Source organism: Protopterus annectens, chromosome 8.part0, assembly GCF_019279795.1.
Source record: "Protopterus annectens isolate FY-2018-M chromosome 8.part0, PAN1.0, whole genome shotgun sequence".
In the NCBI taxonomy this organism is placed as follows: Eukaryota; Metazoa; Chordata; order Ceratodontiformes; family Protopteridae; genus Protopterus; species Protopterus annectens.
In genome coordinates, this window is record NC_056741.1 from 1,189,232,440 (window position 1) to 1,189,248,147 (window position 15,708).

The 15,708-nt window shown below is 38.8% G+C and overlaps 1 protein-coding gene across 2 annotated transcripts in view; it reads left to right on the forward strand.

Annotated features, from left to right (window-relative positions):
- The window catches only part of LOC122809292 (E3 ubiquitin-protein ligase CBL-like), a 645,680-nt gene that overhangs the window by 500,344 nt on the left and 129,628 nt on the right, over positions 1-15,708 (forward strand). For both annotated transcript variants that reach the window (XM_044080672.1, XM_044080673.1), the window contains exon 7: positions 1,206-1,337. In XM_044080672.1, the coding sequence (XP_043936607.1) occupies positions 1,206-1,337 (132 nt within the window). The remainder of the gene's footprint in view (positions 1-1,205; positions 1,338-15,708) is intronic.

Genomic DNA, 15,708 nt, shown 5'->3' on the forward strand with positions numbered 1-15,708 from the left:
GGCTAGGAAGGACTCCATTTGTGTTAGTGAATATGGGTGGGGACTACCTTCTAGAAACTGGCATACAGTTTTAAAAATAGTGTCTGGACCCCTCTATGGCAAAGTCTATCCATTAAAAACATATTAATTAACTACAAAACCCTAGTCATTTATTGATTCAGATCAGCTAACTTTGATGCTCAATAAAGTGCAATTGCTGTCTTTAACATTTCTGCATTTCCATGTATCTAAGTAGATGCAGACTCCTGCTACATTACCAAACCAAGGAAGAACAATGTGTTTATAGAATTTAGGGCTTTGTGTTGGTAACTCTGGATCTTATTTTTCCTTCAAACTTAGACTGAACTGAAAAGGATTATGGAACTTGTTGCAATAACCATAATGAGTGGCAAATGAAGCTGCAGTCTGTTGCAACAGCTATCATTATTAAGAAGTGTGACATCTGGTATTTGTAATAATAAAAGACGTTAGTAGTAGGACAGTTTGAGGGGCAGTGGTAGCATTGTTGCATCACAGCAAGAGGTTCTCCCATTTGATTCTCGGCTTGGGTTGGGAGTGCCTTCTGTGTGGAGTCTGCATGTCCTCCCCGCGGTCGAGTGGGCGTTCGAAAGACATGCATTGAATGGGTGTGCCTTTGTTGAAGGTTGGGAGTTGGGCTGGCAACTCGACACCATAAAAACCAACTGCCAATCATTAGCAGACCGGAGTTCCACTGTGGCGACCCCTAACTGGGAAAAAGCTGAAAGACAAACAACAGTAGTAGGACAGTCTGAGATACTGCATGTCAGACATAAGCTTAAAACTAGATTTAGTTTATTCCAGTATGCTGCCCTGTGGTGTTTTTCTTTTTTTTTTTGTCAGCTGTTGCTGTTGTAGATCTATGAGCTGCAGTACAGTATAAAGAGTGCAGAGAATATGTAGATGTGTGCAACATTATTGTTGAATGAGTCACATAGTATATTTTTGATGTAGAAAACAGCAGAAAACAATGCCGCTGTATTGTGTTGTTTTATGTTGTGCTGCAAAAGTGTGCTGGATTTATATGAATATCAGAAGTACAATCACATGGCATTGTGGCATGGCACACACTGTGTCACAGGACAAGTGAATGATGCTGCACAGTACAGTGTAAGAGTCTGTGTGACAGAGAGTGTATAAAGTTAAGCTAGTCTCACATCTTCATGCTTTTCTGTGCCCTGATTTAGGAACAATACGAGATATACTGTGAAATGGATTCCACTTTCCAGCTGTGCAAGATCTGCGCAGAAAATGATAAAGATGTCAAAATTGAGCCTTGTGGACACCTCATTTGCAACCACTGCCTCAATGCATGGCTGGTAAGTAATGTTTTTTCTTGTATCGATTACCTTATGCACATTTGTATCTGGACTGATACGCTGACTCTCGGAGGTTAGATGTGGCTACTGCTTTCCAGTTGCTCCCATGAATTTGGCTGTAGGAAGACATGGTCAATAGTTTTAGAGTGGTAATTAAATACCACAAACAAGGCAGTTATTATATGTATTCCATCGGTCTGAGCATGGAGGCACAAATGTAATTCCAGAAAAAATGTTTTCCATAGTTTCATTTACATATGAACAGTCAGTGACTACTGTCTTATGGTATATGCTTTCTAATTTCCACTAGTTACCATTGACTTAGATAATGAATCAGCCAGTCAGGGTCTTTATCCAGTTACTCAAGGCTGTCTTGCTAACTGTTAACACCAAGTGACAAGTAGAACAGAGTATTTAATCCCCTTGTTCTGTAAATTATCTTTCACTGAATCAGGATTATGGTGGCAGCCCTTCTCAGCTATGTCCAATTAGTAACAGTTATTATCTTGTCATGTAAGTGTAGCACTGCCAGTAACTCCATGTACTGATAGGCATCTTTGACTAAATGAAGATTATATTGCTATGAAACATGCCCTTCTCTCTTGTTATTATCTGACATTTGCTTTACTATTTCTGTGATTACTGGATGCCATCAATGTGTATTCATAATTCATTTATTCTGTGTTTGCCTCCAGAAGGTCTTGCTTGAGGTACACCTGCCCCATGCTTGTCAGTAACTCCATGTACTGATAGGCATCTTTGACTAAATGAAGATTATATTGCTATGAAACATGCCCTTCTCTCTTGTTATTATCTGACATTTGCTTTACTATTTCTGTGATTACTGGATGCCATCAATGTGTATTCATAATTCATTTATTCTGTGTTTGCCTCCAGAAGGTCTTGCTTGAGGTACACCTGCCCCATGCTTGTTTATCTCTTCACATGCAGTTTCTGTTATAGTTGTATATCTCATATATATATTGTATCAGTTCTGCATAGAGTTGCATGCCCAAAATGTAAACTCTTCTCTATATTTATTTGCACCTTGGTCTGGTTTCTTGCAAACACATACTGCACTTACCTTTTGATTCATAATTGTGCTAACCTATTGGTTTGTGACCTTCTAAGATTGATTGGCTTCACTTAGTCCAGTTGCTGTGACCCACTTCACTCCCCTCCCTCCCCCAATTCCCTTACCACGCCCTGGATCACTGTATTTATACTCAGCATTCTCCTCCTCTTTCACTAACAGCACAAATCAGCTTTAAACTTTTACTGCAGTCCACACCCCTAACATCCAGACAATATTGAATTACCTCCATTCCATGTCATACTCTTATGATGCACCACAACTAACCTAGGACAACTACCAAAATCCATATACCACATAACACATAAGATGCTACTGAAGCACATGAAATTGAAAATCGTATCACTCCTACTTAACTTACTCTTATACACAACAAAAATAACGTTAGGCTACAGCACACACACACACACACACACACACACACACACACACACACACACACACACACACACACACACACACACACACACACACACACACATGAAACATCTCCCAATGCTGCATTTATAACTTTCATTCCCTATGCATACTTCACCACCTTCTTAACCACACTATCAACAACCACTACCAAACCACTAGCACTTTCCAGCACCCAGCCTGACCATAAAAAACACAGACCTACCATCGACTGACCTCCATACAAATTCCTCATTAAACAAAAATGCAACAAAACTCCCCCAAACGACTGTACAAAGTGGCAACCCTCCTTTTCAATCTGCTCATCAGAAACAATAGTGAAACCATCCTTGGCTCAACAAAACTCTCTTGTCTTTTAATGAATGTGCAAATCATACATAACAATCTAGATCAGGCTGATGTTCTCCTTAAACTGCACAACCCTGACATACTTGCTGTTACTGAGTCCTGGATCAAAATAAATAACCCACACTAACACCATTTTATTTCTAGTTGCTGGACCCAACCTAAGAAACCGTGGTGGAACCCCTCCACTCTATGAAATGTATCTAAGCACCCATCTCTTAGCCTATGCTAACACACTGTCTGTACTGGCTACTTCTACAAATTAACACAAGAGAACTGCACCTCATAGCAGCCTACTGACCTCCCCCCCACCCCTCCTCCTTCCATGCCTGGTAAAACCCAAACACTAGTTCAAAAAATAACTACCCCACTGGGAAACAAAAGCAAGTGCATCCTCTTAGGTGCCATAAATATGCTTTACTTCGTATAGTATGACATCAACAAACTTCAGCCTGACGTCCACCTTAAACAACTTCTGCAACAGTCCATGCAACCTAACCTCATAGCTAATCATCCTTCCCTTTTAGATCTAATCACAACTGATGAACACAACCGATCTCAAACATTATCATGCACTCTCCTTCTATTAGTGCCATTGTACAATAAGCTTCTCAAAACATATCCTCACTCAGGCCTGAGACAGATTCAAACATCAAACAAGTATAAAGAAACCATCTCCAACTCTAACTGGTCTTTCATATTAACCTAAACAGCCCTAACCTCATTGCAGAAGCTCTCATCAACACACTCCAATCCCTGCCGGAGAATTTCTTTCCTATAATTTCTCAACTCTACAAACCAAAAAAGAAAGGATTGGGTAAATCATGAATTGAAGTCACTCTTAAAACTTTGAAATGTTTCATGTCAGGCATGGAAAACCAGCCCTTTCCCTAGCAATAGGTAACAACATACACAAATAAGAAACCTCACAAGACAAGCAATACAATGACACAAAAGCCAGCATAAGAAAACATTTTAAAAAATCCGTAGCTAAATCAGAAAAACAGTTCTGAAAAGAACTGAATTGACTCGGGAAGAGATATTCAGAACTAACCACCATCATCATCAGGTACATTCTGACTTCCTGTCTGCATTATCCAAGCCACCCAGCTTCTCAAAATCTTTGAGTTCAACTGAACCACCTCTCTAAATTTCTCAGTTATATTTCAAACAAGTTAAAACAAGAGACTTAGAACCTCTTCTGCAACAAATAAAAACTGACAGCTTACCAAGCACAGATGACCTTTATCCATGGTTTATATACCATTGCAGAGTTTACTTCACAACACTCTGCAACACATCTTCAATCTCTGCCTATCAAAAATATGCCAAACATATAAAGAAAATATCGATAATCAGCCCAGTCCCAAAGCATTAGTGTCCCTAAAACCTTCCATTACAGGCCAGTCTCTACCCTCCTGACTGTATGCAAATTGCTTGCAGAAATTGTCTGTATTCAGCTCACCCAATACCTCACTACCCACAATCTTTTTTCTCAGAACATGTTTTGGTCCAGTTACAGCACTTAACAACCATATAGACCATAACAGATTAAATACTACTAGCTATTAAGGCCAGATCAGTGTTGCCATGTGTACTGACCTTATAAAAAGCCTTTGGCCTGACTGATCACAAGATTCTCGTCTATTACCTTCTACAAATAGGCATAGGTCCTGATTTCCTATCTCACTTTCTAAATTACCTCACCAATAACCAGTTTTACATCAAAATTTATACCTCAGTTTAACAATCATCCTTCAAAATATGTTCTACAGTGTTCCATACTTACTTTTCTACTATTCTTTATAAACTTCTCTTGGTTTACCTAATCTTTCCCTTCTAGCACCAGTGTGAGAAGCTTGCATTACTGTTCTATCATTCCAGATATGTTATTGTTCAGTAATATCCATATGGTAACAGACTCTGTGATAACCCTTTAATGTTGCATGTGCTGGGTACTCATTTCATTTAATTAATTTCACTTGAAGGTATAAGTAAGAAGTGCTGTTTACTTGGCTACTGATTAAAACATTGCTTTTCTGAAAACTAATGGTAAAAAGTTGAAATTCATTCTAACTTAGTGGTTGCATTATCTCCACTTTTTCAATATTTTTCCCTTCAGTCCCTGATTGAAATGAAAATGATTCTGTGATTTGTAGTACTATATGTATTCAGTGGCAAAGGATCCCACAATCTATAGTCACATATCAACAGCTTGCTGGAAGGAATCTGAGAGTTGCAGTTATGAAAGATAGCAGAATTCGAAGGAATCTGAGAGTTGCAGTTATGAAAGATAGCAGAATTCTTTACCAGATGCATTTTGCAAGGAGCTCACAGTCTTACATGAACTTAAGTTACCTAAACAACCCTGAAGTTAGAACAAAGTATTCAAAAAGTAAATGTGCAGGTTTGCTTGACTATCACCCCCACCCCCCAAAAAATAAATTTTGTGTTTATATTATTGTGCGCATTTAAAAAGTTTCCATAACTCAGTATTTTGACTGTTGACTTTCTTAATTGCAATTAAATATTTTAAACTACATTGCTAAAGTATTTCACATTCACACCCGTGAATACATTCCCAGGTTAATGTTTAAGAACAGGAGCACTCTGAAAGCTAAACTACCCTTATCGGAGGTTCTTTTTTGCTATGAAATTTTTATAGTACATGGAGAGATGTGATTCTGACATGAATTCAGGAAAAGGGTAAACTTTTTAAGGACTTCCCTAGTTCAAGACCTGCTCTTAACAATGCTCAGGGGTGCTTAACAAAAGCTTGTTAAGGATACCTAAGTGCTGTTAAGATTGAATATCACTCTAAGGACTAACAGTGGACAGTGCTAGCTGGCAAAGAAAAGCAGCAGATGGTGAAATAGCTTTTGAAAGCTGTTAGATGCTTTCCACTACCTTAATTTGAAAATAAAATGTCGGAATAAAGCATCTAACAACTTTTGAGGCAGTTAGTTCTACAGAAAGGTGCATTGTTCCTGGTTTCTCTCTAAGTGTTTTATTGTCTTTCAAAGGCTTTAAAATCCAGTAAAACTTTTTTTTACTCCTACAAATTTTCTTTTTCCTGTAACTCGTAGTACATGGGTTTCTGATCATAAACAGCTTCATATATTCTCAACACAGATGCCAAAATTCACCTCTTGAGCTTCATTCTTAAGGTTAATTTCTTGGCATTCATGTTATGAGCACATAATAAGTTGATTATGGCCAGAGACCTGATTATAATATTTTGTATTATAACTTCACTCTAACAGTCTTGCAGTTTGTGCAAATAAATAAAACTCTTAACTGTTAAGGAACTGCTTCCAGGGTATAGGGTTTGATTACATCTACCTTTGTTTCCCCTACTATGTGACGCTGAGCAAGTCGCTTAACCAAACAGTGCTCCTGGGTCACTCCTGAAAAGGAATATAGTCAACAAATAGGCAAAATTAAAAAAATGAATTAAAAAAAATCTAAATGTGGTACCAGTGACAAACAGCATAGCAAATTCATTTGCAGCACTCAGAGTTTCTTTTGTGTTTCTTATAAATAAATTGTGATATTTGGAAATGGGTTGAGGATATGAATGATAACATGCCTGCAGAAGAATGACCTACTCAGCGGTATGTCTTGTATGCAAACCCATTGCTAGCATAAGTATTTAATCAGATTAAGCTATCTCTAGCATTTTGTCACAGAGGATTAAGGTTATGAGCTGCCAACAAGCTTCTCCTACAGTCCACAGTTTGATTCGCTCATGAATAAATGAATATATCTTACTTAGAGCACACAGAAAGAGTAAGGAGACATCAGGAAGTTGCTAGTTTGACTTGTATATTTGAAAAACTGTGATTAAAGTGGTCATATAATTTACTTTTTTTATTTTATTCACTTGATGGCTAGATATGCCTGCTAGGCACATGTTTGACTTTTCTGGTGTAAGACAGAAGCAATGTGCCATTATATGAATCATATATCTCATACTTCTAATATCCATTCACTAAATGTTCCAACTTTCAGCCTTGCTTTTTCAAAATATAAGTTGTAACTTATTCTCCTTTCTTTACCACTCACAATAGCTTGGTCTCCAACATGTTAACATTACTGTCTTTTACTCTTATTTCCTTCAATACTGTCTTACACTTGTGTTACTGTATCAACAGTATAGTTGTTATATGTTCTTCCTCTACACTAAGGTTAACTGCCTTTCTATATACATCAGCTATTTATTGCCATATTTTAATGTTTATGCTTATTTAATAATCACATGACAGTTGCTCTTAGTTTACTTAAATATATACTGTTCTAATAATCTAATGTTTCTGTAGTACATACCTTATATTTTTGGATTTGTTGAAAACATGTTTTCATAGCCTTTTATCCCTGGCCTTCACTTGAAATGGACTTGACCTAGCAAGCAATCTGTTTGCCAAAATGAAACTAAATAAATAGGCTTACATACAAGTTGACAAGTTGAAGGGGGTAAGAATATTGTAGTATGATAGATGGGTGTATGTACAAGTTGAAGGAGATAAGAATATTGCAGAATAGATGGTTGTATGTACAAGTTGAAGGGGATAAGAATATTGTAGAATGATAGATGAGTATTTGTACAAGTTGAAGGAGATAAGAATATTGTAGAGTGATAGATGGATGTATTTAAAAGTTGAAGGGGATAAGAATATTGCAGAGTGACAGATGGATGTATGTACAAGTTGAAGGGGAAAAGAATATTGTGGTATAGGTTCATAGGTAGGTACTAGGCTATTGGCCCTAGGGCCTATATAAGCCTAGCCAAAAAGGTATCCTGGCTTTCGCTAACCAAGAAAATTATTTTCCTGTGCTCCTGTCGAGCAGAGCCACAGAGGTAATCCCCAGGGTGAATTTCCTATTTCCCAGCCAATCATCAAGATTTTTCTTGAAGAATGCTAATGAGGAGCTTTGTTTGATATAGATAGGTAGTTTGTTCCAGAGTATGGGAAGTCTGTGGGACAGGAATCTATCCCTCCAGCATGTTCTGTTTATTGTGGTGACAAGGTTTAGGTCCCTAGAGCATGTAGCTTGGAGGGATTGGGATTTCTTTAAAAAAAGCATGTCGAACAGCTCTGGGTTTGATATAGCTTTGTATGTTAGGCAGAGATTGCCTTTGAGTAGGTGATATGAGACAGAGTAAAGCTGGAGTTTTTTGAGATGGTCTGCATAGGTCATCTGTTTGAGGATGGTAATCCTCTCTGTGAGGTATTTCTGCAGCCTTTCCAGTTGTTGTAGAAGTCTTGTGAGGTACATACCAAAAGGGGCATTGTACTCTATAATGGGTCTAATGAGTGATGAGTAGAGGGGAACAATTACCTCTTTTTTTCCTGGATGAGAAACCTTTTGTGATGAGGTGTGCCATGTAGAAGGATTTCCTGACTACTGTGCAATGTGATTATCAAAGGAGAGACTACTGTCCACCTGTGTCCCAAGGTCTCTTATCACTATCAGTGTTAAGTAGACTACCACCTATGTGGTAGTTCATGGGTACAGAGTTTTTACCAAAGGGGATGACAATGCACTTTTTGGCATTGAGCTTGAGGCCATGGCTTTGACACCAGGCATCTGTCTCAGTGAAGCCCTTTTGTAGGATGTCCACATCGTTAGGAGTTTTGATTATGGCTCCTCGTTTGCAGTCATCTGTGAACTTCATTAGCCAAAGTACTTCTGTGTTAGCTTGTACTTCAGAGAAGTAGATACCAAACAGGAGAGGACCCAGGACTGAACCCTGTGGTACTCCACTTGTCACTGGTCTGAAGTTGGATTTGGAGTCTGCTACTTTCACAGTGTGAGTTCTGTCAGTGAGCCAGTTGGCAACCCATCTTGTGGCATAGGGATGTATACCTAGTTTAGTGAGTTTTTCTATAATTCCAGAGTGGGGGATGGTGTTAAAATCCTTGGTGAGATCTAGATAGGCTGTGTGAACCACCTTACCTTCGTCTACGGCTTTGGTGACTGCTTCAAAGAAGTCTATCAGGTTTAGGAGACATGATCTGCCTTTTACAAACCCGAACTGGATGGGGTCCAGAGTTTGGAGATTACCAATGTAATTTTTTATAAGTTCCATGATGATCCATTCCATGGCCTTGCAGACCAGGCTCATCAGGCTAATGGGGCAGTAGTTCCTGGGGTCTGTGGTGGCTCCACCTTTGTGGAGTGGGATAACCATTGCTGTGTGCAATTTAGTGGGCACAAAGCCTGAGGTGAGGCTATGATTGAACATGGTGCTTAGTTGGGGTGCTAGTTCATTCTGTAGTTTGTGTAGAACGCAGCCTGGGATGTTGTCAGGTCCCATGGATACTGTGTTCTTGGCTTTGGAGAGTGTGGTTTTTACCTGTGCAGCTGTGATTACAGGAACTTTGCCTTCTTCTGGTATAGAGATGGGCCCTTTAGGGGGTGAGAGGGGGGTAAAGTCAGCACTGAACCTATCTGCCAGGGTGTTGGCAATATCATTTGGTTCTGTATATTTAGTGCCATTGTGCTGTAACTCAGAGCAGATATGAGTGTTGCCATTGAGATTCTGGCATAGCTATAGAATGCTTTGTAGTTGTCTTTAGAATCAGTGGCAATTTTGTTTTTGTAACTAGCTTTGGAGGAATTTATGAGGGGATCTCAGTTTCTTATCGAGGCTGACCAAGGAGTTCCTCCAATCCTGGGATTTTACTCTTTTTTGCACCATTTTCTTTCTTCTGTTGCAGAGTTTGTTTATGGCAGGGGACCACCAGACTGGCTTCCTTTTTTTTGGAGGATAGCATCTTGGTTCTGTTAGGGATAGCACGATCCATGCACTCGTGTAAGTGCTTATAAAGTGCATTTGTGAAGGATTCAGCAGTCGTACCTCAATTTTCTGTTTGCATGGGTGTCATGAAGTTTTCCACTTCTCTCTTAAGAAGTGTGAGTTTGGCTTTAGAGAAATTTTTTTACGGTGGTTTCCCTAATGGGGGATGGGGGTGGGATGTTGATGTCTAGGGTGATTAGCTTGTGGTTGGATCTGACCAACAAGGAATTGACCTGTGGTGTGGAACACCAGTTGCCCATGGTCTAGCATATTTCTGCCCTTGGTGGGGATGTGGATAAGTTGATCCAAGGCGATGGAATTTATGAATTCCAGGAAATGTTGACCAAAAAGCTTGGTACATGAGTAGTTTTCCCAGTTAATGGTGGGGTAGTTGAAATTGCCCATTATTAGGATGTTGTGTTGTACCCTAATATTTTCCAGTGTATCAAGAAATGAGGAGTGGGAATCCTGGAGCATGGTGGGGGATCTGTAGCAAGTTACAATTTGGTTTGCGGTCTTGCCCAGAGTTAGTTGCACTTGGATAATTTTGAATGCATTATGCTGAGCAACTAGTCTGGAGGTGTGAATATCCTTAACAAATATGGACACGCCTCCCCCTTTAGTGTTTTGGTCCAGGTTAGGTGGCCGAAAGGTGTGGTATGAATTATAGCCTGGTAATGCAGGTGTGCTCTCTGGAGCCTTGGACCAGGTCTCTGTCACTACACAGATGTCGATGTTCTCCATTTAAACAAAAGTACCTCAAATGAGTGCATTTTGAGGTTTAGATTTCTAGCATTGAGTAGCATCACCCTCAGACTTTGCTTGCTTGTACCTGTTACAGTGGTGAATTTGTCATTTGAACCTTGCCTAAAAAAGGCACTGTAGGGGTGGCAAGAGCCTTAGCCAGTGTCCAGAATCCCAAGGGCGACAGGGGCAGGCCATCTCTGGCAAAGCATAGTGGTCTGTCGATCATGTCATCCCAGGCAGACAGATACTGGACCCCCTTAGAATGACACCAGAAGCTTAGCCAATTGTTGAAGTCAATCATCTGTTCTTGTACTGTGGTATCATTCTGGGTGATGGCAGGATGCTACTCAAGGCTAGGGTCATACCTGCCTGGGCTACAAGATCAGAGAGCTTCTCCATGTCTCTTTTCATGTAGTCCAGGGAGGTACATCTCAGGTTATTCACACCAACATGGACAATGACAAAGTCATATTTGTACTTGTTGTAGTGACCTGAGTGTGTGTGTGTTATGTGGCTGATCCTGGCACCCGACAGGCAGCTGACAGTAACTTTCTCCTTGTTTAGCCTGGTGAGTGGAACATCAGTGTGCCTGACAATAGAGTCACCTATGACTAGAGTGTTGGGTATGTTGTTATGCCTTATTGGCTGTGGTTGAGTGGCACACTGAGTTTGTGGGCTATGTATAGTTTGGGTTGTCTTGGGGGGTGGAGGTTGTTTGCGTTCTGTTTTGGAGATCTCTATTGCTTGGGCGGATTTTTATTGAGAGCCTCTGCGAATGTAGGTATGTGTTTTGTGGTTCTATTCTGGTGGTGTAGGTTTTGTATCTCTCACAGGTTGTACTGTTGGGTGGTAGGAGGAGAGGGTTGTCTGTGTACATGAGGCAATTGCTGCATTGCCCCAATGCTCAGATACAGGAGAAAATACTGGGAACTGACCCTTAGACATGCCTGGATAGGTGAATAAACATCACCAAAAACCACAACAAAAAAGAAAATGGGCAAACAACATGGAGCTGAGAACACACTGTAAAAGCAAGGAAACCACAGTAGGTAATCATAGATAGATAGGGTCATAGATTAGTACTAGGCTAACTGCCCTTTTGAGACATTTTTAAGCCTAGCCAATTATCCCCTGTGAGATTCAAACCCTGTATGTTGTGTTTGTAAGGCAAACACCTTAACCATTAGGCCACTCTTCCAACCCTCTATCCATGAAGAATATTTATTAAGAAATGGATCCACAAAGCTTTCGTCCCTGCACAATCAGGAACTTCATCAGAATAAAGCAATTCCTCCAATAGATAAATATAAATAGTAAAATTAGACACCAGGTCATAAAAACACCCCCCCTCTTCCATTTATTTACATAATTTATAAATAAGCACAACATCAATGTAAAAGACATATTAAATATGAACATTTGAAACAAAGATATAATAATTTACTCTAATTATATAAAATCATTTAAGATAATTTCTCTAATGCTTTTAATTTAAAAAAAACATGCAATTGAAAATTAATCAGTAAGGCCTGGCCATTACAAAGCATTCAGTTTTAATTGCCAAAGGGCTTTTTGCTTTTCTAAGATCAGAGCCCAAGGGCCTCCCCTTGCCTCTGTCATAATTACTTCTAGTATCATAAATGTAAACATATGCACTGAGAATTCCATATTATGTCTGGCCAGGCATTGGTCTCCTTTTTGTTCTTTATATCACTTATATGTTCGTAGATCATATTCTTTAATTTTCCTCTCTGTTTTCCTCACATAAAAACAAGGGCATTTTGAACAAATTGCACAGTAAACAACTTTCTCTGAATTACATGTGCATTTTTTCTTCATTTTTATAGTGATATTAGTTATACTAAATATGCAGCCCTCCTCAGTATAAGTACAATAATTACACATGCCACATTTCTTCATAGACCCATTCTGAGGTTTAGATGGTACTTGTTTTAACAAGTTTTTATAGTCCTGCCTTTTTCATATACAATAACAGGGGCATCATCTACAGTATTCCTAGTGTCTTTATTCATGATAAGAACACTCCACTTTTTAAATAGAATGTCAGCAACATTTCTGCTGCAGTTATTAAAAATTGTCACAAAAGCACTAGCAAAATTTCTCTCCTCAGGTTCCAATATGTTTAAAATTTCTTCAGACTGTAAATTAATATTATAATCTAAGGAAATAGGGTTAATGCTATAACTCCCTAAATAAGTGCCTAATACCCCTTGATGTAACAATGGTTTATAGAACCCCTTTCCCTTTTATTCACAACTTCCGTCATGATTTAATTTATTAAGTTGCAAGGGTAACCTCTCTTCATAAACATCTCTTTCAGGAGATCACATTCATCTAGGAACTTTTCAAAACTAGAAACCATCCAGACAGCCCTCACATATTGGCCTTTTATAACGGCCTTCTTTTGTTTAAAAGGGTGAGAGCTGTTAAAATGTAGGAAACTATTTGAATATGTAGGTTTCCTATAGATTTCTGATTTAAAAACTTTAAGTTCCTTGTCTTTAATCAACCTTACATCCAAGTAAGAAATGTCATCTTTATTCACATTATATGTAAATTTTCGGAAGGTGGTATAATTATTCAAATATTCAAGAAACTCGGGTATCATCTTGCCCAAACTCTTCCAAAAGAAGTTTTTTGGATCCGTTTCTTAATAAATATTCTTTGTGGATTACTTACTGTTGTTTCCTTGCTTTTACAGTGTGTTCTCAGCTCCGTGTTTGTGCCCGTTTTCTATGCCTGGATAGGTGCTTATTTATTAAGTACTAAAAATTGTTTTCCTCTGGACAAGTGAGGAAAGTTGAGTGCTGTAGTAACTTGTAGCTTATTTAGTGCTTACAACGAGTTCTGAACAAGTGCTGAGCTCAAAGAAACAGATTTGATTGCTAAAACTAAAAAAACTAGCTAAGTTCTAAAGGAAAGTTTGAAGAGCAGACTTTATGACACCGGGAATAGTTTAACCCTAGCTAAGTGGCGATGCATAAAGTGTTTTTTTTTTTTTAATATAACAGTAGCAAATGAGCAAACTGATTTAAACAAATTAACCAATAAAATGCTAAAAACTGAGCACCATTCCAGCAGTCTTTGATCAGACAAGTTCTAACTGCACACCCCTGCCACTAGGGTGCAGGGGAACCTTCTCCAAAAAATGATGGCCTGGATTAGTGCTCAAGCTATACAAATTAAGCTAGATTCAGCAGGTCTGAATTTAGTCTATGCTACAGCAAACAAGGCATACCAATTTCAGAAAGAAACAGTTCAAATAAACAGGCACAATAAGCCTTTAAACAGAAACTCCCAGCACAGAAGGGCAAAAGCTACCCTCTCCTCCCACAATAGTACATACCACACCTTCTTAATGTAAAATAACTGGACCAAACCCCAAGTGCTTAAACCAGAACTAATACACTTGTAGAATAACAGACACTAAGCCTTCAATCAGCAACTACCAACTTAGAAAGATGTAAGCTACCTGGCCTGCCACAACAGTGCAGACCACACACCTTCTTAATGTAAAACAACTGGTCTGAAGCCCAAGTGCTTCAACCAAAGGCTTAGAATAACAGTTACAATTTAATCAGGCTACTAACAAGCAGTAATAAATGCAGCAGAAAAAATGCAATTAAGTAATTTTAAGAACAGGCAACAAAAGCAAAATAAAGTAATAAAGTAGGAAGAAACACAAATACAGTAAAAGCAGATGAATAAAGTGCAATTTTTTTATATAACAACATAAAACAAGCAAACTGATTTAAACAAATTACCCAATTAACCAGTAAAAAAGCTCAAAACTGAGGCCTGTTCCAGCAGTCTTCAATCAGACAAGTTCTAACTCAACACTCCTACCACTAGGGTGCAGGGGAACCTTTTCCAAAAAAGATGGCCTGGATTAGTGCTCAAGTTATACAAACAAAGCTAGATTCAGCACACCTGAATCTAGTCTATGCTACAGCAAACAAGGCCCACCAGTTTCAGAAAGAAACAGTTCAAATAAGCAGGCACAGTAACCAGAAATTCCCAGCTCAAAAGAGCAGAATCTAGCCTCTCCTCCCACAAGAGTGCAGACCACCAACCTTCTTAATGTAAAATAACTGGCCTGAAGCCCAAGTGCGTAAACCAAAACTAATACACTTTTAGAATAGACACTGAACCTTCAGTCAGCAATTCCCAACTTAGAAGGATGTAAGCTACCTGTCCTGCTACAACAGTGCAGACCACAAACTTTCTTAATGTAAAACAACTGGTCTGAAGCCCAAGTGCTTAAACCAAAAGGCTTAGAATAACAGATACAATTTAATCAGGCTACTACCAAGCAGTAATAAATGCAGTAGAATAAATACAACTGAGTACTTTTAAGAAGAGGCAAAAGCACAATAAAGTGCAATCTTTGATAGAATGATAGATGGGTGTATGTACAAGTTGAAGGGGATAAGAATATTGTAGAGTGATATATGGGTATATGCACAAGTTGAAGAGGATAAGAATATTTTAGAATCATAGATGGGTGATAAGGTAGATATAAGGAATGACACAGAAGGTAATAGTGATGAGGGACTGAAGTCCATAAAAAGGGATGAAGAGGTGTACACGTTGGTCACTTATGGCATATCAGCTTTTTGTGGACTCCAGATATTTCAAGAGACATAGATAACAGGAAATTTAGATTTTTGTAAATGATGCAAAGACAGGGATGATCATGAAGGATGGGAGAGACAGCCTGACAAGGGATCTCAGGGAGCTGCCAGAGTGGGATGATAGATGCCAACAGATCTTCAATGTAGAAACATGCAAAACATTACATATTGTAACCAGGGAACCTAAGGATCGAATATAGTATTAGTGTTTAAACATTCTCAAAATGACTTAAGGGGCATAGCTTGAAGGCCTCATAGTGGTAGAAAGGCAGTTCCAGCTCAAAAGTGAAAAGGCCAACTCATTGCCGGAGT